The sequence below is a fragment of the Anomaloglossus baeobatrachus genome, chromosome 10 (assembly GCF_048569485.1).
Source record: "Anomaloglossus baeobatrachus isolate aAnoBae1 chromosome 10, aAnoBae1.hap1, whole genome shotgun sequence".
Classification (NCBI taxonomy): domain Eukaryota; kingdom Metazoa; phylum Chordata; class Amphibia; order Anura; family Aromobatidae; genus Anomaloglossus; species Anomaloglossus baeobatrachus.
Genome location: NC_134362.1, coordinates 8,590,115 through 8,614,287, shown reverse-complemented (window position 1 = coordinate 8,614,287; position 24,173 = coordinate 8,590,115). Strand labels below are relative to the sequence as shown.

Genomic DNA, 24,173 nt, shown 5'->3' with positions numbered 1-24,173 from the left:
GGGCTGGGAGACGGGCTGGGAGACGGACTGGGAGACGGGCTGGGAGACGGACTGGGAGACGGACTGGGAGACGGACTGGGAGACGGACTGGGAGACGGACTGGGAGACGGACTGGGAGACGGACTGGGAGACGGACTGGGAGACGGGCTGGGAGACGGACTGGGAGACGGGCTGGGAGACGGGCTGGGAGACAGACTTGGAGACGGGCTGGGAGACGGACTGGGAGACGGGCTGGGAGACGGGCTGGGAGACGGACTGGGAGACAGACTGGGAGACGGACTGGGAGACGGACTGGGAGACAGACTGGGAGACAGACTGGGAGACGGACTGGGAGACGGACTGGGAGACGGACTGGGAGACGGACTGGGAGACGGACTGGGAGACGGACTTGGAGACGGACTGGGAGACGGACTGGGAGACGGACTGGGAGACGGACTGGGAGACGGGCTGGGAGACGGGCTGGGAGACGGGCTGGGAGACGGACTGGGAGACGGGCTGGGAGACGGACTGGGAGACGGACTGGGAGACGGACTGGGAGACGGACTGGGAGACGGACTGGGAGACGGACTGGGAGACGGACTGGGAGACGGACTGGGAGACGGGCTGGGAGACGGACTGGGAGACGGACTGGGAGACGGACTGGGAGACGGGCTGGGAGACGGGCTGGGAGACGGACTGGGAGACGGACTGGGAGACGGGTTGAGAGACGGACTGGGAAACGGGCTGGGAGACGGGCTGGGAGACGGACTGGGAGACGGGCTGGGAGACGGACTGGGAGACGGGCTGGGAGACGGGCTGGGAGACAGACTGGGAGACGGACTGGGAGACGGGCTGGGAGACGGGCTGGGAGACGGACTGGGAGACGGACTGGGAGACAGACTGGGAGACGGACTGGGAGACGGACTGGGAGACGGACTGGGAGACGGACTGGGAGACGGACTGGGAGACGGACTGGGAGACGGACTGGGAGACAGACTGGGAGACAGACTGGGAGACGGACTGGGAGACGGACTGGGAGACGGACTGGGAGACGGGCTGGGAGACGGACTGGGAGACGGACTGGGAGACGGGCTGGGAGACGGGCTGGGAGACGGACTGGGAGACGGGCTGGGAGACGGGCTGGGAGACGGGCTGGGAGACGGGCTGGGAGACGGACTGGGAGACGGGCTGGGAGACGGGCTGGGAGACGGACTGGGAGACGGACTGGGAGACGGACTGGGAGACGGACTGGGAGACGGGCTGGGAGACGGGCTGGGAGACGGGCTGGGAGACGGACTGGGAGACGGGCTGGGAGACGGGCTGGGAGACAGACTGGGAGACGGACTGGGAGACGGGCTGGGAGACGGGCTGGGAGACGGACTGGGAGACGGACTGGGAGACAGACTGGGAGACGGACTGGGAGACGGACTGGGAGACGGACTGGGAGACGGACTGGGAGACGGACTGGGAGACGGACTGGGAGACGGACTGGGAGACGGACTGGGAGACAGACTGGGAGACGGACTGGGAGACGGACTGGGAGACGGACTGGGAGACGGGCTGGGAGACGGACTGGGAGACGGGCTGGGAGACGGGCTGGGAGACGGACTGGGAGACGGGCTGGGAGACGGGCTGGGAGACGGGCTGGGAGACGGGCTGGGAGACGGACTGGGAGACGGGCTGGGAGACGGGCTGGGAGACGGACTGGGAGACGGACTGGGAGACGGACTGGGAGACGGACTGGGAGACGGGCTGGGAGACGGGCTGGGAGACGGGCTGGGAGACGGGCTGGGAGACGGGCTGGGAGACGGACTGGGAGACGGACTGGGAGACGGGCTGGGAGACGGGCTGGGAGACGGACTGGGAGACGGGCTGGGAGACGGACTGGGAGACGGGCTGGGAGACGGGCTGGGAGACGGACTGGGAGACGGACTGGGAGACGGACTGGGAGACAGACTGGGAGACAGACTGGGAGACGGACTGGGAGATGGACTGGGAGACAGACTGGGAGACGGACTGGGAGACGGGTTGAGAGACGGACTGGGAGACGGGCTGGGAGACGGACTGGGAGACGGACTGGGAGACGGACTGGGAGACGGGCTGGGAGACAGACTGGGAGACGGACTGGGAGACGGGTTGAGAGACGGACTGGGAGACGGGCTGGGAGACGGACTGGGAGACGGGCTGGGAGACGGACTGGGAGACGGACTGGGAGATGGGCTGGGAGACGGGCTGGGAGACAGACTGGGAGACGGACTGGGAGACAGACTGGGAGACTGGGAGACAGACTGGGAGACGGGCTGGGAGACGGTCTGGGAGACGGACTGGGAGACGGACTGGGAGACGGACTGGGAGACAGACTGGGAGACGGACTGGGAGACAGACTGGGAGACGGACTGGGAGACGGGTTGAGAGACGGACTGGGAGACGGGCTGGGAGACGGACTGGGAGACGGACTGGGAGACGGACTGGGAGACAGACTGGGAGACAGACTGGGAGACAGACTGGGAGACAGACTGGGAGACGGACTGGGAGACGGACTTGGAGACGGGCTGGGAGACGGACTGGGAGACGGACTGGGAGACGGGCTGGGAGACGGGCTGGGAGACGGACTGGGAGACAGACTGGGAGACGGGTTGAGAGACGGACTGGGAAACGGGCTGGGAGACGGGCTGGGAGACGGACTGGGAGACGGGCTGGGAGACGGGCTGGGAGACGGACTGGGAGACAGACTGGGAGACGGGTTGAGAGACGGACTGGGAGACGGGCTGGGAGACGGGCTGGGAGACAGACTGGGAGACAGACTGGGAGACGGACTGGGAGACGGGCTGGGAGACGGACTGGGAGACGGGCTGGGAGACGGGCTGGGAGACAGACTTGGAGACGGGCTGGGAGACGGACTGGGAGACGGGCTGGGAGACAGACTGGGAGACGGACTGGGAGACAGACTGGGAGACGGACTGGGAGACGGACTGGGAGACGGACTGGGAGACGAGCTGGGAGACGGGCTGGGAGACGGACTGGGAGACAGACTGGGAGACGGACTGGGAGATGGACTGGGAGGCGGACTGGGAGACGGACTGGGAGACGGACTGGGAGACGGACTGGGAGACGGACTGGGAGACGGACTGGGAGACGGGCTGGGAGACGGGCTGGGAGACAGACTGGGAGACGGACTGGGAGACAGACTGGGAGACGGACTGGGAGACGGGTTGGGAGACTGGGAGACAGACTGGGAGACGGACTGGGAGACAGACTGGGAGACTGGGAGACAGACTGGGAGACGGACTGGGAGATGGACTGGGAGACGGACTGGGAGACGGACTGGGAGACAGACTGGGAGACGGACTGGGAGACGGACTGGGAGACGGACTGGGAGACAGACTGGGAGACGGACTGGGAGACGGACTGGGAGACGGACTGGGAGACGGACTGGGAGACGGACTGGGAGACAGGTTGGGAGACGGGTTGGGAGACGGGCTGGGAGACGGGCTGGGAGACGGACTGGGAGACGGACTGGGAGACGGACTGGGAGACGGACTGGGAGACGGGCTGGGAGACGGGCTTGGAGACGGGCTGGGAGACGGGCTGGGAGACGGGCTGGGAGACGGGCTGGGAGACAGACTGGGAGACGGGCTGAGAGACGGGCTGGGAGACGGGCTGGGAGACGGGCTGGGAGACGGACTGGGAGACGGACTGGGAGACAGACTGGGAGACAGACTGGGAGACGGACTGGGAGACGGGCTGGGAGACGGGCTGGGAGACGGACTGGGAGACGGGCTGGGAGACGGACTGGGAGACGGACTGGGAGACAGACTGGGAGACGGGCTGGGAGACGGACTGGGAGACAGACTGGGAGACGGACTGGGAGACAGACTGGGAGACGGACTGGGAGACGGGTTGAGAGACGGACTGGGAGACGGGCTGGGAGACGGGCTGGGAGACGGACTGGGAGACGGACTGGGAGACGGACTGGGAGACAGACTGGGAGACGGACTGGGAGACGGGTTGAGAGACGGACTGGGAGACGGGCTGGGAGACGGACTGGGAGACGGGCTGGGAGACGGGCTGGGAGACGGACTGGGAGACGGGCTGGGAGACGGGCTGGGAGACGGACTGGGAGACGGACTGGGAGACGGACTGGGAGACGGGCTGGGAGACGGACTGGGAGACGGACTGGGAGACGGACTGGGAGACGGGCTGGGAGACGGGCTGGGAGACGGGCTGGGAGACGGGCTGGGAGACGGACTGGGAGACGGGCTGGGAGACGGACTGGGAGACGGACTGGGAGACGGACTGGGAGACGGGCTGGGAGACGGGCTGGGAGACGGACTGGGAGACGGGCTGGGAGACGGACTGGGAGACGGACTGGGAGACGGACTGGGAGACGGACTGGGAGACGGGTTGAGAGACGGACTGGGAGACGGGCTGGGAGACGGACTGGGAGACGGGCTGGGAGACGGGCTGGGAGACGGACTGGGAGACGGACTGGGAGACAGACTGGGAGACGGACTGGGAGACGGACTGGGAGACGGACTGGGAGACGGACTGAGAGACGGGCTGGGAGACGGGCTGGGAGACAGGCTGGGAGACGGGCTGGGAGACGGACTGGGAGACGGACTGGGAGACAGAATGGGAGACAGAATGGGAGACGGGCTGGGAGACGGGCTGGGAGACGGGCTGGGAGACGGACTGGGAGACAGACTGGGAGACAGGCTGGGAGACGGGCTGGGAGACGGGCTGGGAGACGGACTGGGAGACGGGCTGGGAGACGGACTGGGAGACGGACTGGGAGACAGACTGGGAGACGGACTGGGAGACGGACTGGGAGACGGACTGGGAGACGGACTGGGAGACGGACTGGGAGACAGACTGGGAGACGGACTGGGAGACGGGTTGAGAGACAGACTGGGAGACGGGCTGGGAGACGGACTGGGAGACGGGCTGGGAGACGGGCTGGGAGACGGACTGGGAGACGGGCTGGGAGACGGGCTGGGAGACAGACTTGGAGACGGGCTGGGAGACGGACTGGGAGACGGACTGGGAGACGGGCTGGGAGACGGGCTGGGAGACGGACTGGGAGACGGACTGGGAGACAGACTGGGAGACGGACTGGGAGACGGACTGGGAGACGGACTGGGAGACGGACTGGGAGACGGGCTGGGAGACGGACTGGGAGACGGACTGGGAGACGGACTGGGAGGCGGGCTGGGAGACGGGCTGGGAGACGGGCTGGGAGACGGGCTGGGAGACAGACTGGGAGACAGACTGGGAGACGGGCTGGGAGACAGACTGGGAGACAGACTGGGAGACGGACTGGGAGACGGACTGGGAGACGGACTGGGAGACGGGTTGGGAGACGGGCTGGGAGACGGGCTGGGAGACGGACTGGGAGACGGACTGGGAGACAGACTGGGAGACTGGGAGACAGACTGGGAGACAGACTGGGAGACGGACTGGGAGATGGACTGGGAGACGGGCTGGGAGACGGGCTGGGAGACGGGCTGGGAGACGGGCTGGGAGACAGACTGGGAGACGGACTGGGAGACAGACTGGGAGACGGACTGGGAGATGGACTGGGAGATGGACTGGGAGACAGACTGGGAGACAGACTGGGAGACAGACTGGGAGACGGGTTGGGAGACGGGCTGGGAGACGGGCTGGGAGACAGGCTGGGAGACAGACTGGGAGACGGACTGGGAGACAGACTGGGAGACTGGGAGACAGACTGGGAGACGGACTGGGAGATGGACTGGGAGACAGACTGGGAGACAGACTGGGAGACGGACTGGGAGACGGACTGGGAGACAGACTGGGAGACAGACTGGGAGACGGACTGGGAGATGGACTGGGAGACAGACTGGGAGACAGACTGGGAGACAGACTGGGAGACAGACTGGGAGACAGACTGGGAGACAGACTGGGAGACGGGCTGGGAGACGGGCTGGGAGACGGACTGGGAGATGGGCTGGGAGACAGACTGGGAGACAGACTGGGAGACGGGCTGGGAGACGTGCTGGGAGATGGACTGGGATTGTGAGGTCAGGACAGGCAGAGGGGACAGGCTGTGAGGTCAGGACAGGCGGAGGGGACAGATTGTGAGGTCAGGACAGGTGGAGGGGACAGGCTGTGAGGTCAGGACAGGCGGAGAGGACAGGCTGTGAGGTCAGGACAGGCGGAGGAGACAGGCTGTGAGGTCAGGACAGGCGGAGGGGACAGGCTGTGAGGTCAGGACAGGCGGAGGGGACAGGCTGTGAGGTCAGGACAGGCGGAGGGGACAGGCTGTGAGGTCAGGACAGGCGGAGGGGACAGGCTGTGAGGTCAGGACAGGCGGAGGGGACAGGCTGTGAGGTCAGGACAGGCGGAGGGGACAGATTGTGAGGTCAGGACAGGTGGAGGGGACAGGCTGTGAGGTCAGGACAGGCGGAGGGGACAGGCTGTGAGGTCAGGACAGGCGGAGGGGACAGGCTGTGAGGTCAGGACAGGCGGAGGAGACAGGCTGTGAGGTCAGGACAGGCGGAGGGGACAGGCTGTGAGGTCAGGACAGGCGGAGGGGACAGGCTGTGAGGTCAGGACAGGCGGAGGGGACAGGCTGTGAGGTCAGGACAGGCGGAGGGGACAGGCTGTGAGGTCAGGACAGGCGGAGGGGACAGGCTGTGAGGTCAGGACAGGCGGAGGGGACAGGCTGTGAGGTCAGGACAGGCGGAGGGACAGGCTGTGAGGTCAGGACAGGCGGAGGGGACAGGCTGTGAGGTCAGGACAGCGGAGGGGACAGGCTGTGAGGTCAGGACAGGCGGAGGGGACAGGCTGTGAGGTCAGGACAGGCGGAGGGGACAGGCTGTGAGGTCAGGACAGGCGGAGGAGACAGGATGTGCGGTCAGGACAGGCGGAGGGGACAGGCTGTGAGGTGTATGGAGGACTATGGGATGCAATATATGGAGGACTATGGGTTTCATTATAATATATGGAATACTACTGAGTGCAGGATACTATATGGAGGATGACAGGGGTGCATTATACTATATGGAAGAATATGGGGTGCAATATATTTTATGGGAGACTATGGGGTGCATTATACTATATGGAGGACTATGGGATGAATTATACTAAATGGAGGACTACAGGGGTGCATTATACTATTTGGAGGGACTATGGGGGTGTAATAATATATGGAAAATTATGGGGTGCAATATATTATATGAAACTATGGGATGCAATGTATTATATGGGGGACTATGGGGTGCATTATACTATACAGAGGACTATGGGGGTGCAATATAACATATGGAGGGTTATGGGGTGCATTATATTATATAGGGGACTATTTGGAGGCCTATGAGGGATCCTTTATAGAGGGCTGTGTTGGGGGCCATTATACAGCATGGTGGGCTGTGTGGGGGTCACAGTTGGGGCTGTGTTGGGGTCACCATACTTTGCTGACAGTGCTGTGCAGGAGCAATGGCGGCTGTGAGCGGGGGCTGCCGGCTTCTGCTGATAGTGACAGGGGCAGGACATCAGTGGGTGTAATCTCCCACCCTGCAGACCTCGGGGGGCGCCAGGTGCCGGCTTCGATGCCCCCCAGAGGGTAATCTGTGAGTACCAGTAGCCATGGTTGGGTGATGATGGGGGAGGGGAGTGTTTAGCAATGGATAAAGGCCGCGTCCATCTTCACTTCCCACCTGTGATGGCCCCTTCTGAGGACCCCTGGGTGTGAAGATGTCGTCACCAGGATCTCAGACGCTTCGAGGACGTGAGGCAAGAAGACAATACGAGATCCGCGCAGACGCGGCTGAGATTGCTGCGGAGGATTTGTTTCCTCACATTTTTAATTAATTTTTGGATTCTTGGTGTTTTTTCCCCCCAAAACTATTAAAACATTGTAAAGTCTCGGGAGGCGGCTCCGTGCCTCGTGCTGGCGGTCCGTGCCTCGTGCTGGCGGCTCCGTGCCTCGTGCTGGCGGCTCCGTGCCTCGTGCTGGCGGCTCCGTGCCTCGTGCTGGCGGCTCCGTGCCTCGTGCTGGCGGCTCCGTGCCTCGTGCTGGCGGCGGTGGAGGCGTCACATAGACCCGTAATTATCCCGGTACACTTGTGTCTGCAGAGCGTCATGGCTGCCCTCAGGGGAAGCACGGACGACTCCCCGACGTGTCTTTTGTGTCTTTGTTTTAGGTGGGGTCCTTGCCCGGTAATATGGAAACCTGCGCCCCCCGGACACACGGTAATCACCATGATCTGGTACAGCAATTGAGGCGATGGGGGGCTGCACGGGTACATGCACCTTGAGGGGAAGGGGGGCTCCACAGGTACATGCACCTTGAGGGGACATGGGGACGGGGGGCTCCACAGGTACATGCACCTTGAGGGGACATGGGGACGGGGGGCTCCACAGGTACATGCACCTTGAGGGGACGGGGGGCTCCACAGGTACATGCACCTTGAGGGGACATGGGGACGGGGGGCTCCACAGGTACATGCACCTTGAGGGGACGGGGGGCTCCACAGGTACATGCACCTTGAGGGGATGGGGGGCTCCACAGGTACATGCACCTTGAGCGGACCGGGGCTTCACAGGTACATGCACCTTGAGGGGAAGGGGGGCTCCACAGATGCATGCACCTTGAGGGGACGGGGGGCTCCACAGGTGCATGCACCTTGAGGAGACGGGGGGCTCCACAGGTACATGCACCTTGAGGGGAAGGGGGGCTCCACAGGTGCATGCACCTTGAGGGGACGGGGGGCTCCACAGGTGCATGCACCTTGAGGGACGGGGGGCTCCACAGGTGCATGCACCTTGAGGGGAAGGGGGGGCTCCACAGTGCATGCACCTTGAGGGAACGGGGGGCTCCACAGGTACATGCACCTTGAGGGGACGGGGGGCTCCACAGGTACATGCACCTTGAGGGGACGGGGGCTCCACAGGTACATGCACCTTGAGGGGACAGGGGGATGGGGGGCTCCACAGGTACATGCACCTTGAGGGGACGGGGGGCTCCACAGGTACATGCACCTTGAGGGGAAGGGGGGCTCCACAGGTTACATGCACCTTGAGGGGACAGGGGGACGGGGGGGGGCTCCACAGGTACATGCACCTTGAGGGGACGGGGGGCTCCACAGGTACATGCACCTTGAGGGGACGGGGGCTCCACAGGTACATGCACCATGAGGGGGACGGGGGGGCTCCACAGGTACATGCACCTTGAGGGGACGGGGCTTGCTCCATAGGAGAGTGTACCTTGAGGAGACAGTAAGGGGCTCCATAAGGGGGTTTACATTGAGGAGATGGGGGGCGCCATAGGGGGGCTCCATAGGGGGGTTCACCTTGAGATGGGGGGTAAACATTGTCCTGTCCAGACTCCCTCCCTGCAGGTGTCTGGGAGGAGGGTGCATTGTGCATGGAGGCCAGAACCTGCGGCGGCGGCTGCCCTGGGCGCTGTCCGCACGTCTCCGCGGAGGACGCTGAGCGCAGCACATTCTGGACTGGTTTTCGCTTCTGGGATGAATACTCTGCACAGATTCCAGGATCTTTCTGTTTGTAACTTTCTAATATTTTTGTTCTTTCCTCAGTTCCCCGCAGTGTTTTCTAGATCTCCGCTTGCTGTCAGTGAACGGCAGCTCTTTCACCTTCTCTGCTTACTGACAGCTTGTGATCCGACCTACGTGGTTAGTAGAGGCTAAACGATGTCAGTCTGTTACCATGGAGACGCATCGCTCTGCACAGGAGCGGAGAGCACAGAACGGCTTCTGACGTCTCTGCGATGAATTCGTCGTCTTTTCGGCTCAGACATTTAGACTATTTGTCTCGTGAGTGATCGAGAGGTGAACGCCGGGGACTGGGCCAACGAGCTGCGGGGGAAGTAACCCCAAACCCGGTCTACACTTTCTAAGTAAAGAAATGCTGTCAGGAGGCGCGAAATCCTGCAACCGCCAACAGGGCGCGGTGTCAGTGTGCGGTGTCCGGGCGCGGTGTCAGTGTGCACTGTCCTCCTGGTATTATATTCCTGCAGTGGAAAACTGAGGTCAAAACCATAAACAGAGCAGAGCTGCAAGAACGGATGGAGAGAAAACAACACTAACAAAGCCACATCTGAGGTGCTGCCGAAAACGTGGCCACGTGGGAGACGATGTGCTGCCGAGAAACGTGGCCACCCGGGGGATGATGTGATGTAGAGAACGTGGCCACATGGGAGACTATGTGCTGCCGAGAACGTGGCCACATGGGAGACGATGTGCTGCCGAGAACGTGGCCACCCGGGGATGATGTGATGTAGAGAACGTGGCCACATGGGAGACTATGTGCTGCCGAGAACATGGCCACATGGAGACGATGTGCTGCCGAGAACGTGGCCACATGGGAGACGATGTGCTGCCAAGAATGTGGCCACATGGGAGACGATGTGCTGCGGAGAACGTGGCCACATGGGAGACTATGTGCTGCCGAGAACGTGGCCACATGGGAGACTATGTGCTGCCGAGAACGTGGCCACATGGGAGACAATGTGCTGCTGAGAATGTGGCCGCATGGGAGACGATGTGCTGCCGAAAACGTGGCCACATGGGAGACTGTGCTGCCGAAAACGTGGCCACATGGGAGACGATCTGCTGCCGAGAACGTGGCCACCCGGGGAGCCGCCACCCGGGGGATGACGTGATGTAGAGAACGTGGCCACATGGGAGACGATGTGCTGCCGAGAACCGTGGCCACATGGAAGACGATGTGCTGCCGAGAACGTGGCCACATGGGAGACGATGTGCTGCCGAAAACGTGGCCACATGGGAGACGATGTGCTGCCGAAAACGTGGCCACATGGGAGACGATGTGCTGCCGAAAACGTGGCCACATGGGAGACAATGTGCTGCAGAGAACGTGGCCACATGGGAGACGATGTGCTGCCGAAAACGTGGCCACATGGGAGACGATGTGCTGCCGAAAACGTGGCCACATGGGAGACAATGTGCTGCAGAGAACGTGACCACATGGGAGACTATGTGCTGCCGGAGAACGTGGCCACCCAGGTGACGATGTGTTGAAGAGAGCGTGGCCACCCAGGGGAAGATGTGCTGCAAAGAACGTGGCCACCCAGGGACGAAGTGCTGCAGAGAACGTGGCCACCAGGGACGATGTGCTGCTGAGAGCGTGGCCACCAGGGTACAATGTGCTGCCGAGAGTGTAGCCACCGGGATGATGTGCTGCCGAGAACGTGGCCACCAGGGTACAATGTGCTGCCGAGAATAAGAACTTGTATCAAAGCTTAAAATAATTTTGAACATGAACACTTTGCTCGTTCATCGGCCGCCGCCTGTGTGCACCGGACATCACCGGACATGAGCGCCACAAAGCAATGATCGGTCGATGCAAATAGGGCAGAGGGGGTGTCCATGCTCACATGGGGGGTGTCCAGTCAGCGCTGACAAATCTCCAGCTGTAGAAAGTATATTCCAGACCGGACGTCTGCAATATGTGACCTCCCCCCTGCTCTGGACGTCTGCAGTATATGACCCTCCCTGCTCCGGACGTCTGCAGTATGTGACCCCCTCCTGCTCCGTACGTCTGCAGTATGTGACCCCCCTCCTGCTCCGGACGTCTGCAGTATGTGACCTCCCCCCTGCTCTGGACGTCTGCAGTATATGACCCTCCCTGCTCCGGACGTCTGCAGTATGTGACCCCCTCCTGCTCCGGACGTCTGCAGTATGTGACCCCCTCCTGCTCCGGACGTCTGCAATATGTGACCCCCTCCTGCTCCGGACGTCTGCAGTATGTGACCCCCTCCTGCTCCGGACGTCTGCAATATGTGACCCCCTCCTGCTCCGGACGTCTGCAGTATGTGACCCCCTCCTGCTCCGGACGTCTGCAGTATGTGACCCCCTCCTGCTCCGGACGTCTGCAATATGTGACCCCCTCCTGCTCCGGACGTCTGCAGTATGTGACCCCCTCCTGCTCCGGACGTCTGCAGTATATGACCCTCCCTGCTCCGGACGTCAGCAGTATGTGACCCCCTCCTGCTCCGGACGTCAGCAGTATGTGACCCTCCCTGCTCCGGACGTCAGCAGTATGTGACCCCCTCCTGCTCCGGACGTCTGCAGTATGTGACCCCCTCCTGCTCCGGACGTCTGCAGTATGTGACCCCCCCCCCCCCTGCTCTGGAGGTCTGCAGTATGTGACCCCCCCCCCGCACTCTGGAGGTCTGCAGTATGTGACACCCCCCCCTGCTCCGGGCGTCTGCAGTATGTGACCCCTCCTGCTCTGGAGGGCTGCAGTATGTAACCCCCCCCCATATGCTCCGGGCATCTGCAGTATGTGACCCCCCTCCTGCTCTGGAGGTCTGCAGTATGTGACCCCCCTTGCTCCGGACGTCTGCAGTATGTGACCCCCACCCCTGCTCTGGAGGTCTGCAGTATGGGCCCCCCCCCCCCCCTGCTCTAGAGGTCTGCAGTATGTGATTCCCCCCTGCTCTAGAGGTCTGCAGTATGGGACCCCCCCTGCTCTGGAGGTCTGCAGTATGTGACCCCCCGCGCTCTGGAGGTCTGCAGTATGTGACCCCCCCCCTGCGCTGGAGGTCTACAGTATGTGACCCCCCTGCTCTGGAGGTCTGCAGTATGTGACCCCCCCCCTGCTCTGGAGGTCTGCAGTATGTAAAACCCCCCATGCCCCGGGCATCTGTAGTATGTGACCCCCCCCCTGCTCTGGAGGTCTGCAGTATGTGACCCCCCCCCCCCCAGCTCTGGAGGTCTGCAGTATGTGACACCCCCCCATGCTCCGGGCATCTGCAGTATGTGACCCCCCCCCCTGCTCTAGAGATCTGCAGTATGTGACACCCCCCCATGCTCCGGGCATCTGCAGTATGTGACCCCCCCCCCTGCTCTGGAGGTCTGCAGTATGTGACCCCCCCCCCTGCTCTGGAGGTCTGCAGTATGTAACACCCCCCCCATGCTCCGGGCATCTGCAGTATGTGACCCCCCTGCTCTGGAGGGCTGCAGTATGTGATCCCCCCCCCCCCGCTCCAGGCGTCTGCAGTATGTGACCCCCCTCCTGCTCTGGACGTCTGCAGTATGTGTTTTATTTTTATTGTTCCCTTTTGTAAATTCTTGTATATTTTTTAAACACTGCCTATTTTCAGATTAAATATAAAAATTTAATAGTTTCTTTCCTCATGCTTCATATACGAATCTAAAAAACCTGAAGGGCCTTATGCTATCTGAAACGGGTCCCCAGCTATCCCGAAAAGCTGGGTGGTGGCAGCGTAACTATTATTGCATAGAATTATTGGAGTGCTATCATTAAGGGTACCGAGGTATATGTATATATTCCATTAGCGGGAATCGGTGATATACATTTACCCTTGCTGTGAGACCTCCAATATTTGGCATTAGCTCAGCAGCCTCATTCTGTTCATTGTCCTGCAGTACCAAAAGTGGCCTGCCGGCAAGAGGGGCGCTAGAGAGTAGTCGTGGTTGTGACAAATCAGCGAACAGCTGCGGACATCTGAGTGACCCCCGCACCCCCCCCCCCCCTCCCCGGCTGTTCATGACAAATACATTAACCCACTGTGTAAATACTCAGCTGTTTCTTGTTTACCTGCTGAAGGTCATCAGACACATCAGGTCAGGGGTCTCCAAAACCCAAGGTCGTAAGTTCTCCCACTAGTCACAGTGAGCCCCCTCATTGGTCCGGTCACCCACCGTGAGCACCCCCGCCCCCGGTCTGGTCACCATTAACCCCCCCCCCCCCCCCGTCCTGCGCTCCGGATCAGAGGTTTTACATCCCAGTGCTAATCTGCAGACATTCAGCGTCCATTGAAGTGACAGTGGATCACATGACAGATCGCTGAGAAGCCCCTGAAATAAGGGTCTTGTGTGCGTTCTGCCGCCGGCTGATAAGTGACCCTCAATCTGCAGTGCAGGCAGAAGATTGTCTCCCTTTATATCGCAGGTCATCGCCCCCAGACGACTCCTCCAGCCTGAAGCAGTGAACGTTGCCCAGGACCAAGAGGCTTCTGAGGGGCTTTACACGAGGCGTAAACATGGGAAGTCGCACAGCTGCTCCGTACGTGTGGGACCCCCCAGGTGGACTGCGCTTTCTATAGTCCTCTTATCAGACAAACCATTGTCACAGATCGAACCGACCACAGGAGCGATGAGAGCGAGCGGTGGCCGGGGTCGGAGCTAGTCAGCCGGAGGGATGAGAGCGAGCGGCGGCCGGGATCGGAGCTAGTCGGCCGGAGGGATGAGAGCGAGCGGCGGCCGGAGGGATGAGAGCGAGCGGCGGCCGGAGGGATGAGAGCGAGCGGCGGCCGGAGGGATGAGAGCGAGCGGCAGCCGGAGGGATGAGAGCGAGCGGCGGCTGGGGTCGAAGCGATGAGAGCGAGCGGCGGCCGGGGTCGGAGCTTTTCAGCCGGAGTGATGAGAGCGTGCGGCGGCCAGGGTTGGAGCGATGAGAGCGAGCGGCGGCCAGGGTCGGAGTTCATCGGCTGGAGCGATGAGAGCGAGTGGCGGCCGGGGTCAGAGCGATGAGAGCGAGTGGGGGTTGGAGCGATGAGAGCGAGTGGCGGCTAGGGTCGGAGCGATGAGAGCAAGCGGCGGCCGGGGTCGGAGCTTGTCAGCCAGAGGGATGAGAGCGAGAGTCAGCTGGGGTCAGAGCTCAATGGCTGGAGCGATGAGAGTGAGCGGGGGTGGGAGCGATGAGAGCGATGAGAGCGAGCAGCGGCCGGGGTCGGAGCGATGAGAGTGAGCAGCGGTTAGGATCGGAGCTCGTGGTCAGGAGCGATGAGAGCGAGTGGCGGCTGGGGTCAGAGCTCATCGACTGGAGCGATGAGAGCGAGCAGTGGCCGGAGTTGGAGCAATGAGATTGAGCGGTAGTCGGAGGTCGTCGGTTGGGGTTGGAGTGATGGGAGCGAGCGGCGGTTAGGGTCGGAGCGATGGGAGCGAGCGGCGGTTAGGGTTGGAGCTCGTCGGTAGGGGTCGGAGCTCGTCGGCCGGGGTCGGAGCTTGTCGGCCGGGGTCGGAGCTCGTCGGCCGGGGTCGGAGCTCGTCGGCCGGGGTCGGAGCTTGTCGGCCGGGGTCGGAGCTCGTCGGCCGGGGTTGGAGCGAGTGGCGGATAGGGTCGGAGCTCGTCGGTCGGTAGGTAGCTCGTCGGCCGGGGTCGGAGCTCGTCGGCCGGGGTCGGAGCTCGTCGGCCGGGGTCGGAGCTCGTCGGCCGGGGTCGGAGCTCGTCGGCCGGGGTCGGAGCTCGTCGGCCGGGGTCGGAGCGATGGGAGCGAGCGGCGGTTAGGGTCGGAGCTCGTCAGCCGGGGTCGGAGCTCGTCGGCCGGGGTCGGAGCGATGGGAGCGAGCGGCGGATAGGGTCGGAGCTCGTCGGTCGGTAGGTAGCTCGTCGGCCGGGGTCGGAGCTCGTCGGCCGGGGTCGGAGCGATGGGAGCGACCGGCGGTTAGGGTCGGAGCTCGTCGGCCGGGGTCGGAGCTCGTCGGCTGGGGTTGGAGCGATGGGAGCGAGCGGCGGATAGGGTCAGAGCTCGTCGGCCGGGGTCTGAGCTCGTCGGCCGGGGTCGGAGCTCGTCGGCCGGGGTCGGAGCTCGTCGGCCGGGGTCGGAGCTCGTCGGTCGGGGTCGGAGCTCGTCGGTCGGGGTTGGAGCTCGTCGGTCGGAGCACCAGAGCAGCAGCCGCCGCACAAATCACAGAACAAAAAGCTTTTTGTTTTTAAAAAAGAGAAAGCAAAATGTTTATTGCTTCGCTGTACAAATAAAATCAGTGCTTATAAATAAACGGAAGAGCGAGACGTGTCCCCTCCCCCGACCGCCAACATGACAGAAATATAAATAAAGAGTTCAGCATCGGCCGAGGACAGCGCTTTATTGTGTCATCTCATAGATTCTCGGGCCCCGGCGGAGCGACCCGGGGCCACACCGAGACGTCCGTACGGAAATGTCACAACCAAAGCTCATCCGAGACTTCTCCATCCGACTCATTGTCATAAAACCACAGACGTGAGATCTTCATCTGCAGCGCCACCCGAGAGGGGTTGTGGGGTCTCCTCTCTGCGGGGGCGCGCTGCTCGTCTGCCTCCTGGGCGGGGGGCGCACTCCTGATGATTGACAGCGGCCTGGATTGTGCGCGCTCCTATGCTGCTCTATGTACCGCTGCGGCATCGGAGGAGAAGCATCAGCTTCAGAGCAGCGCTCACTGGCGGAAGTGATCTTGTAAGTGCTGCGTTGTTTGCCTAGGACACTAGCCACAGCCTGCAGAGGAGGCCGGTAACCTAGGCAACAAGCGGCCACTTGGAATTAAAAATCCCTGCGTTACAAAGCTGCTTTTTTAACCATTACCCCCCCCATTAAGTTGCCAGATCCTGGAGGGACAACGTCACATGCAACATGCACCTGGCAGTCGCCACCACTGAGGTCACCGATTGATTCTTTACCTAACCGCTGCAGCCAATCAGTGACCTCATCGCTGCAGGATCTCTGTGAATAAATATCTCACGTCTGTGGCTTCAAACTAGACAAATCGGTTCCTCAGTTTCCTGATGATCGGCCGCACTCCGGGTCTGCGTCCGGTTCCCTCGCATCGTGCGCAGAATGTCGGCGGTGGCATGGTGCGCAGAATGTCGGCGGTGGCATCGTGCGCAGAATGTCGGCGGTGGCATCGTGCGCAGAATGTCGGCGGTGGCATCGTGCGCAGAATGTCGGCGGTGGCATCGTGCGCAGAATGTCGGCGGTGGCATGGTGCGCAGCCTCGGTCCCTTTATGGCGGGGGAGGATTTTGTACGTGATTTGCAGCACAGATAAAATAGTATTACTCTCAGCATTAACAATCTCTATTTACAAAAAGTACAAAGCGGCCGGAGCGCAAATAATAACGTGACCTCCGGCGGCGAGGAGGAGTCGGGGGCGCAACTGAAATGCAACCGGAACGTTCTCTCGGCCCCCGGAAAATGTCCAATGTCGCACGAGTCCTGGAATAAGATTTCTACATCCGGTCCGGATCAAGAGCGTGAAGGCGAGGAAGCAAGATGGCGGCTGCTATTCATCCATCCCGGGAGACTCGCCTTGCTGTATCCGCGAGGCTATCCTGATCGCTTCTTCCAAGGATTGCTGCTCGCCAAGCTGACCGTGAGAAAACAAACATTATATGGTCCACCGGAGAGACGAAGACCCCCGCAGACCCCGGGACAGCATGGAGAGACGAGGACCCCCGCAGTCCCCGGGACAATATGGAGAGACGAGGACCCCCCGCAGACCCCGGGACAGCATGGAGAGATGAGGACCCCCGCAGACCCCGGGACAGCATGGAGAGATGAGGACCCCCGCAGACCCCAGGACAGCATGGAGAGACGAAGACCCCCGCAGACCCCGGGACAGCATGGAGAGACGAGGACCCCCCGCAGACCCCGGGACAGCATTGAGAGACGAGGACCCCTGCAGACCCCGGGACAGCATGGAGAGACGAGGACCCCTGCAGACCCCCGGACAGCGTGGAGAGACGAGGACCCCCGCAGACCCCCGGACAGCGTGGAGAGACGAGGACCATAGCAGACCCCGGGACAGCGTGGAGAGACGAGGACCATAGCAGACCCCGGGACAGCATGGAGAGACGAGGACCCCCGCAGACCCCGGGACAGCATGGAGAGACGAGGACCATAGCAGACCCCGGGACAGCATGGAGAGACTAGGACCCCCGCAGACCCCCGGACAGCATGGAGAGACGAGGACCCCCGCAGACCCCGGGACAGCATGGAGAGACGAGGACCATAGCAGACCCCGGGACAGCATGGAGAGACGAGGACCCCCGCAGACCCCCAGACAGCATGGAGAGACGAGGACCCCCGCAGACCCCGGGACAGCATGGAGAGACGAGGACCCCCGCAGACCCCCGGACAGCATGGAGAGACGAGGACCCCCGCAGACCCCGGGACAGCATGGAGAGACGAGGACCCCCGCAGACCCCCGGACAGCATGGAGAGACGAGGACCCCCGCAGACCCCAGGACAGCATGGAGAGACGAGGACCCCCGCAGACCCCCGGACAGCATGGAGAGACGAGGACCCCCGCAGACCCCAGGACAGCAGCCAGCCATCACATACACCAGTGTGGAGAGGTGGTCCACAAACCGGGGTCTTCACACATGAGTTAAGGGGCCGCTGCCCCCCAGAGACCCCCAGAATAACAATAAGCCTCCTACCGTCACTGCAATCTGCGTCCCGTTGGATGTGGCCAGCAGTGTGACCGGCCGGCTCTCTGTGGTGACCAGATGGTGACCGTGCTGCTGCTGCGCCAGTTCCGTGGTGGCCGCATGGAAAGCCGACAGATCTTGCGCCACTATAGCCACCTGTAAAGAGAGCGCAGACGATGGGGGGGGGGGCCCAGAAGAGACCGCAGCCCCCCCGAGGTGGAGGAAAGACGAGAAGCGGCAAATATGTATGACCGATCTCTGCTAATCACTTACGTGCTGGGTGCCGTCCTGCGCGATCAGCGCCAGCTGCTGCCCTGACTGCGCCACCGCTGCCGGTAACCCGTCCTCACCCTCCACCCCCGTCACATACGTGATCTGCGAGTTCTTCAGGATGTCTTCAGCTACAAGGAACAGAGGAAAAATAAACGAGGACAACGGGCTTTATAAAGAAAAGCAAGGGACATAAAAGTCTAATCCGCGACTACGAACATCACTGACACGGCGTTACCTCCTGTATTATCCTCCAGAGCTGCACTCACTATTCTGCTGGTGCAGTCACTGTGGACATACATTACTGATCCTGAGTTACCTCCTGTATTATACCCCAGAGCTGCACTCACTATTCTGCTGGTGCAGTCACTGTGTACATACATTACATTACTGATCCTGAGTTACCTCCTGTATTATACTCCAGAGCTGCACTCACTATTCTGCTGGTGCAGTCACTGTGTACATACATTACATTACTGATCCTGAGTTACCTCCTGTAGTATCCTCCAGAGCTGCACTCACTATTCTGCTGGTGCAGTCACTGTGGACATACATTACATTACTGATCCTGAGTTACCTCCTGTATTATACCCCAGAGCTGCACTCACTATTCTGCTGGTGCAGTCACTGTGGACATACATTACATTACTGATCCTGAGTTACCTCCTGTATTATACTCCAGAGCTGCACTCACTATTCTGCTGGTGCAGTCACTGTGGACATACATTACATTACTGATCCTGAGTTACCTCCTGTATTATACTCCAGAGCTGCACTCACTATTCTGCTGGTGCAGTCACTGTGTACATACATTACATTACTGATCCTGAGTTACCTCCTGTATTATACTCCAGAGCTGCACTCACTATTCTGCTGGTGCAGTCACTGTGTACATACATTACATTACTGATCCTGAGTTACCTCCTGTATTATACTCCAGAGCTGCACTCACTATTCTGCTCATCATAGCACAAGCTGTGTTATGCAGGGGGTGCAGCAGTGACTCCATGCAGTGGGATCAGTTCACCCTCTGATTTGCATTAGAGGGTCCTGAGCTCGGCGCAGCCCCTTCCCCACATTCATCCTCAGGGGCGCAGCATTTGTTGGCGCTCGTTACCTGCCTCCTGTAACACATTATCCATTATCTGCAGGATTCAGGTCACAGTTTATTTCTCGGCGTCTGGGAGAATCCTCCACAATCACAGACAAGAGAATGAGCAGCGGTTAAATATTAACCCGACGTGCAATAAAGCGAGTGTCCTGAGAGCGCAGAAGACGCCGCACAATGGAGGCTCCGTGTACACAGCGAATCAGTCTGCAAACACCAATGTAGAGATAAGGACCGGAGGGAGCGAGGCGTAAACTACAGGCGACCTCAGGGAGCGAGGCGTAAACTACAGGCGACCTCAGTGAGCGAGGCGTAAACTACAGGCGACCTCAGTGAGCGAGGCGTAAACTACAGGCGACCTCAGTGAGCGAGGCGTAAACTACAGGCGACCTCAGAGAGCGAGGCGTAAACTAGAGGCGACCTCAGGGAGCGAGGCGTAAACTAGAGGCGACATCAGTGAGCGAGGCGTAAACTAGAGGCGACCTCAGGGAGCAAGGCGTAAACTAGAGGCGAGCTCAGGGAGCGAGGCGTAAACTAGAGGCGAGCTCAGGGAGCGAGGCGTAAACTAGAGGCGACCTCAGGGAGCGAGGCGTAAACTACAGGCGACCTCAGGGAGCGAGGCGTAAACTACAGGCGACCTCAGGGAGCGAGGCGTAAACTACAGGCGACCTCAGTGAGCGAGGCGTAAACTACAGGCGACCTCAGTGAGCGAGGCGTAAACTACAGGCGACCTCAGTGAGCGAGGCGTAAACTACAGGCGACCTCAGTGAGCGAGGCGTAAACTACAGGCGACCTCAGAGAGCGAGGCGTAAACTACAGGCGACCTCAGTGAGCGAGGCGTAAACTACAGGCGACCTCAGTGAGCGAGGCGTAAACTAGAGGCGACCTCAGGGAGCGAGGCGTAAACTACAGACGACCTCAGTGAGCGAGGCGTAAACTACAGGCGACCTCAGTGAGCGAGGCGTAAACTAGAGGCGACCTCAGTGAGCGAGGCGTAAACTACAGGCGACCTCAGAGAGCGAGGCGTAAACTACAGGCGACCTCAGTGAGCGAGGCGTAAACTACAGGCGACCTCAGAGAGCGAGGCGTAAACTACAGGCGACCTCAGAGAGCGAAGCGTAAACTAGAGGCGACCTCAGGGAGCGAGGCGTAAACTACAGGCGAGCTCAGGGAGCGAGGCGTAAACTACAGGCGAGTTCAGGGAGCGAGGCGTAAACTACAGGCGAGCTCAGGCAGCGAGGTGTAAACTAGAGGAGAGCTCAGGGAGCGAGGCGTAAACTACAGGCGAGCTCAGGGAGCGAGGCGTAAACTAGAGGCGACCTCAGTGAGGGAGGTGTAAACTAGAGGCGAGCTCAGGAAGCGAGGTGTAAACTAGAGGCGAGCTCAGGGAGCGAGGTGTAAACTAGAGGCGAGCTCAGGGAGCGAGGTGTAAACTAGAGGCGAGCTCAGGGAGCGAGGTGTAAACTAGAGGCGAGCTCAGGGAGCTCAGTGTAAACTAGAGGTGAGCTCAGGGAGCGAGGCGTAAACTACATGCAAGCTCAGGGAGCGAGGTGTAAACTAGAGGCGAGCTCAGGGAGCGAGGTGTAAACTAGAGGCGACCTCAGGGAGCGAGGCGTAAACTACAGGCGAGCTCAGGGAGCGAGGTGTAAACTAGGGGCGAGCTCAGGGAGCGAGGCGTAAACTACATGCAAGCTCAGGGAGCGAGGTGTAAACTAGAGGCGAGCTTAGGAAGCGAGGCGTAAACTAGAGGCGACCTCAGGGAGCGAGGCGTAAACTACAGGCGAGCTCAGGGAGCGAGGTGTAAACTAGGGGCGAGCTCAGGGAGCGAGGTGTAAACTAGAGGCGAGCTCAGGGAGCTCAGTGTAAACTAGAGGCGAGCTCAGGGAGCGAGGTGTAAACTAGAGGTGAGCTCAGGGAGCGAGGTGTAAACTACAGGCGAGCTCAGGGAGCGAGGCGTAAACTACAGGCGAGCTCAGGCAGCGAGGTGTAAACTAGAGGAGAGCTCAGGGAGCGAGGCGTAAACTAGAGGCGACCTCAGGGAGCGAGGCGTAAACTACAGGCGAGCTCAGGGAGCGAGGTGTAAACTAGAGGCGAGCTCAGGGAGCGAGGTGTAAACTACAGGCGAGCTCAGGGAGCGAGGCGTAAACTACATGCAAGCTCAGGGAGCGAGGTGTAAACTAGAGGCGAGCTTAGGGAGCGAGGCGTAAACTAGAGGCGACCTCAGGGAGCGAGGCGTAAACTACAGGCGAGCTCAGGGAGCGAGGTGTAAACTAGAGGCGAGCTCAGGGAGCGAGGTGTAAACTAGGGGCGAGCTCAGGGGGCGAGGTGTAAACTAGAGGCGAGCTCAGGGAGCTCAGTGTAAACTAGAGGCGAGCTCAGGGAGCGAGGTGTAAACTAGAGGCGAGCTCAGGGAGCGAGGTGTAAACTAGAGGCGAGCTCAGGGAGGGAGGTGTAAACTAGAGGCGAGCTCAGGGAGGGAGGTGTAAACTAGAGGCGAGCTCAGGGAGCTCAGTGTAAACTAGAGGCGAGCTCAGGGAGCGAGGTGTAAACTAGAGGCGAGCTCAGGGAGCGAGGTGTAAACTAGAGGCGAGCTCAGGGAGCGAGGTGTAAACTAGAGGTGAGCTCAGGGAGCGAGGAGTAAACTAGAGGCGAGCTCAGGGAGCGAGGCGTAAACTACAGGCGAGCTCAGGGAGCGAGGCGTAAACTACAGGCGAGCTCAGGGAGCGAGGTGTAAACTAGAGGTGAGCTCAGGGAGGGAGGTGTAAACTAGAGGCGACCTCAGGGAGGGAGGTGTAAACTAGAGGCGACCTCAGGGAGGGAGGTGTAAACTAGAGGCGACCTCAGGGAGGGAGGTGTAAACTAGAGGCGAGCTTAGGGAGCTCAGTGTAAACTAGAGGCGAGCTCAGGGAGCGAGGCGTAAACTAGAGGCGATGTAGCAGTGCAGGTACAATGTATAGATTAGATTTTTCCGTACAGTAAGCAGAGATACTGCAATTGTCAGGACACCGGTCACCGCAGCGCGGGGCGCAGATCCTAGAAGGCGCCGTCCGGACATTATTCTAGTCTCGGGTCTCCGCCGCGGCTCACATTTATCTTTTGCAGCGGGACAAGTTCTGGCTGTCAGCGCACAAACAATGGGAGCAGCAGAGCCGCAGATTGGGGGGGTCGGCAGCTGTTCCAGATCAGCGGATGTGACCGGGAGGAATGTATGAATGGGGCGCCCCCTCCCCACGCCAGTGTTGATTTTGTGCCAGGTAGGCCGTCGACCCAACGGCCGCTCGCTAGCTCCATTGTGAAGCTGCGGTGCTGTGGCCTGGCACCTGCCCAAATCAGCGCTCGCCAGGTGTCCTGGGCAAACAGATCGCTTGTGTGTGCGCGAGCATTGTGCAGAGTCAACGGACGCTCTGCGGTGCTGCAGGTATCGATGACAAACCAACCGCCAGCTGCGCGAGCGACCAGCACCCGAGGGGCAGCGCTGCAGCTCACACACCGGGGGCCGCAGAATACAGACTCCTAGCACACCTGCTGCAGAATACGGAGTGTCAGCAGCACCATCTCTCCTGTCCGGGTGCTTTGTTACAATGTATCAGGACAGGGAGATACAGACACACGCAGTAACAACATATGACAAAAAAAACACTGTCAGGACCACGTCATTAGTCCGTGACCGATGGAACCGTGCCACGAGCCTCCTCCGAACAGGCGGCAGCTCCTCTGGTAACGTGGCCCAGGGACGCAACAATGGGGAAATCCATGCGGATACATACGTGGCTGCGGGACGTAGAAGCCTTCCTGGTCCTCCTCGATGGGCTCCGTGTCATTGTGCGCCGTCTTCTTGTGCATGGCGAGCGTGGAGATCTGCTTGTATGTTTTGCCGCAGTGGTTACAGTTGTACGGCTTCGAGTGAGTGTGAACCACGTGGTGCTTGTACAGACTGGAGTACTCCGTGAAACGCTTGTCACATCCCGGCACCGTGCACACGTAAGGCTTCTCCCCTGACCGCAGAGACAGAAGGAAGGGTCATCAGGAGCACAAACGGAAGAAAGGGTCATCAGGAGCAGAGACAGAAGGAAGGGTCATCAGGAGCAGAGACAGAAGGAAGGGTCATCAGGAGCAGAGACAGAAGGAAGGGTCATCAGGAGCACAGACAGAAGGAAGGGTCATCAGGAGCACAGACAGAAGGAAGGGTCATCAGGAGCAGAGACAGAAGGAAGGGTCATCAGGAGCAGAGACAGAAGGAAGGGTCATCAGGAGCAGAGACAGAAGGAAGGGTCATCAGGAGCACAGACGGAAGAAAGGGTCATCAGGAGCAGAGACAGAAGGAAGGGTCATCAGGAGCAGAGACGGAAGGAAGGGTCATCAGGAGCAGAGACAGAAGGAAGGGTCATCAGGAGCAGAGACAGAAGGAAGGGTCATCAGGATCAGAGACAGAAGGAAGGGTCATCAGGAGCAGAGACAGAAGGAAGGGTCATCAGGAGCAGAGACAGAAGGAAGGGTCATCAGGAGCAGAGACAGAAGGAAGGGTCATCAGGAGCAGAGACAGAAGGAAGGGTCATCAGGAGCAGAGACAGAAGGAAGGGTCATCAGGAGCAGAGACAGAAGGAAGGGTCATCAGGAGCAGAGACGGAAAGAAGGGTCATCAGGAGCAGAGACAGAAG

The 24,173-nt window shown here is 60.8% G+C and overlaps 1 protein-coding gene across 2 annotated transcripts in view; it reads right to left on the bottom strand.

Moving 5' to 3' along the window:
- Positions 1-15,696: 15,696 nt before the first annotated feature.
- Positions 15,697-24,173, bottom strand: part of ZNF143 (zinc finger protein 143) — a 38,511-nt gene continuing 30,034 nt past the window's right edge. For both annotated transcript variants that reach the window (XM_075325343.1, XM_075325341.1), the window contains exons 12-15: positions 23,283-23,510; positions 18,411-18,538; positions 18,147-18,293; positions 15,697-17,071 (exon numbers count right to left, since the gene is read on the bottom strand). In XM_075325343.1, coding sequence (XP_075181458.1) covers positions 16,988-17,071; positions 18,147-18,293; positions 18,411-18,538; positions 23,283-23,510 — 587 coding nt within the window. In that variant the 3' untranslated portion in view covers positions 15,697-16,987. The remainder of the gene's footprint in view (positions 17,072-18,146; positions 18,294-18,410; positions 18,539-23,282; positions 23,511-24,173) is intronic.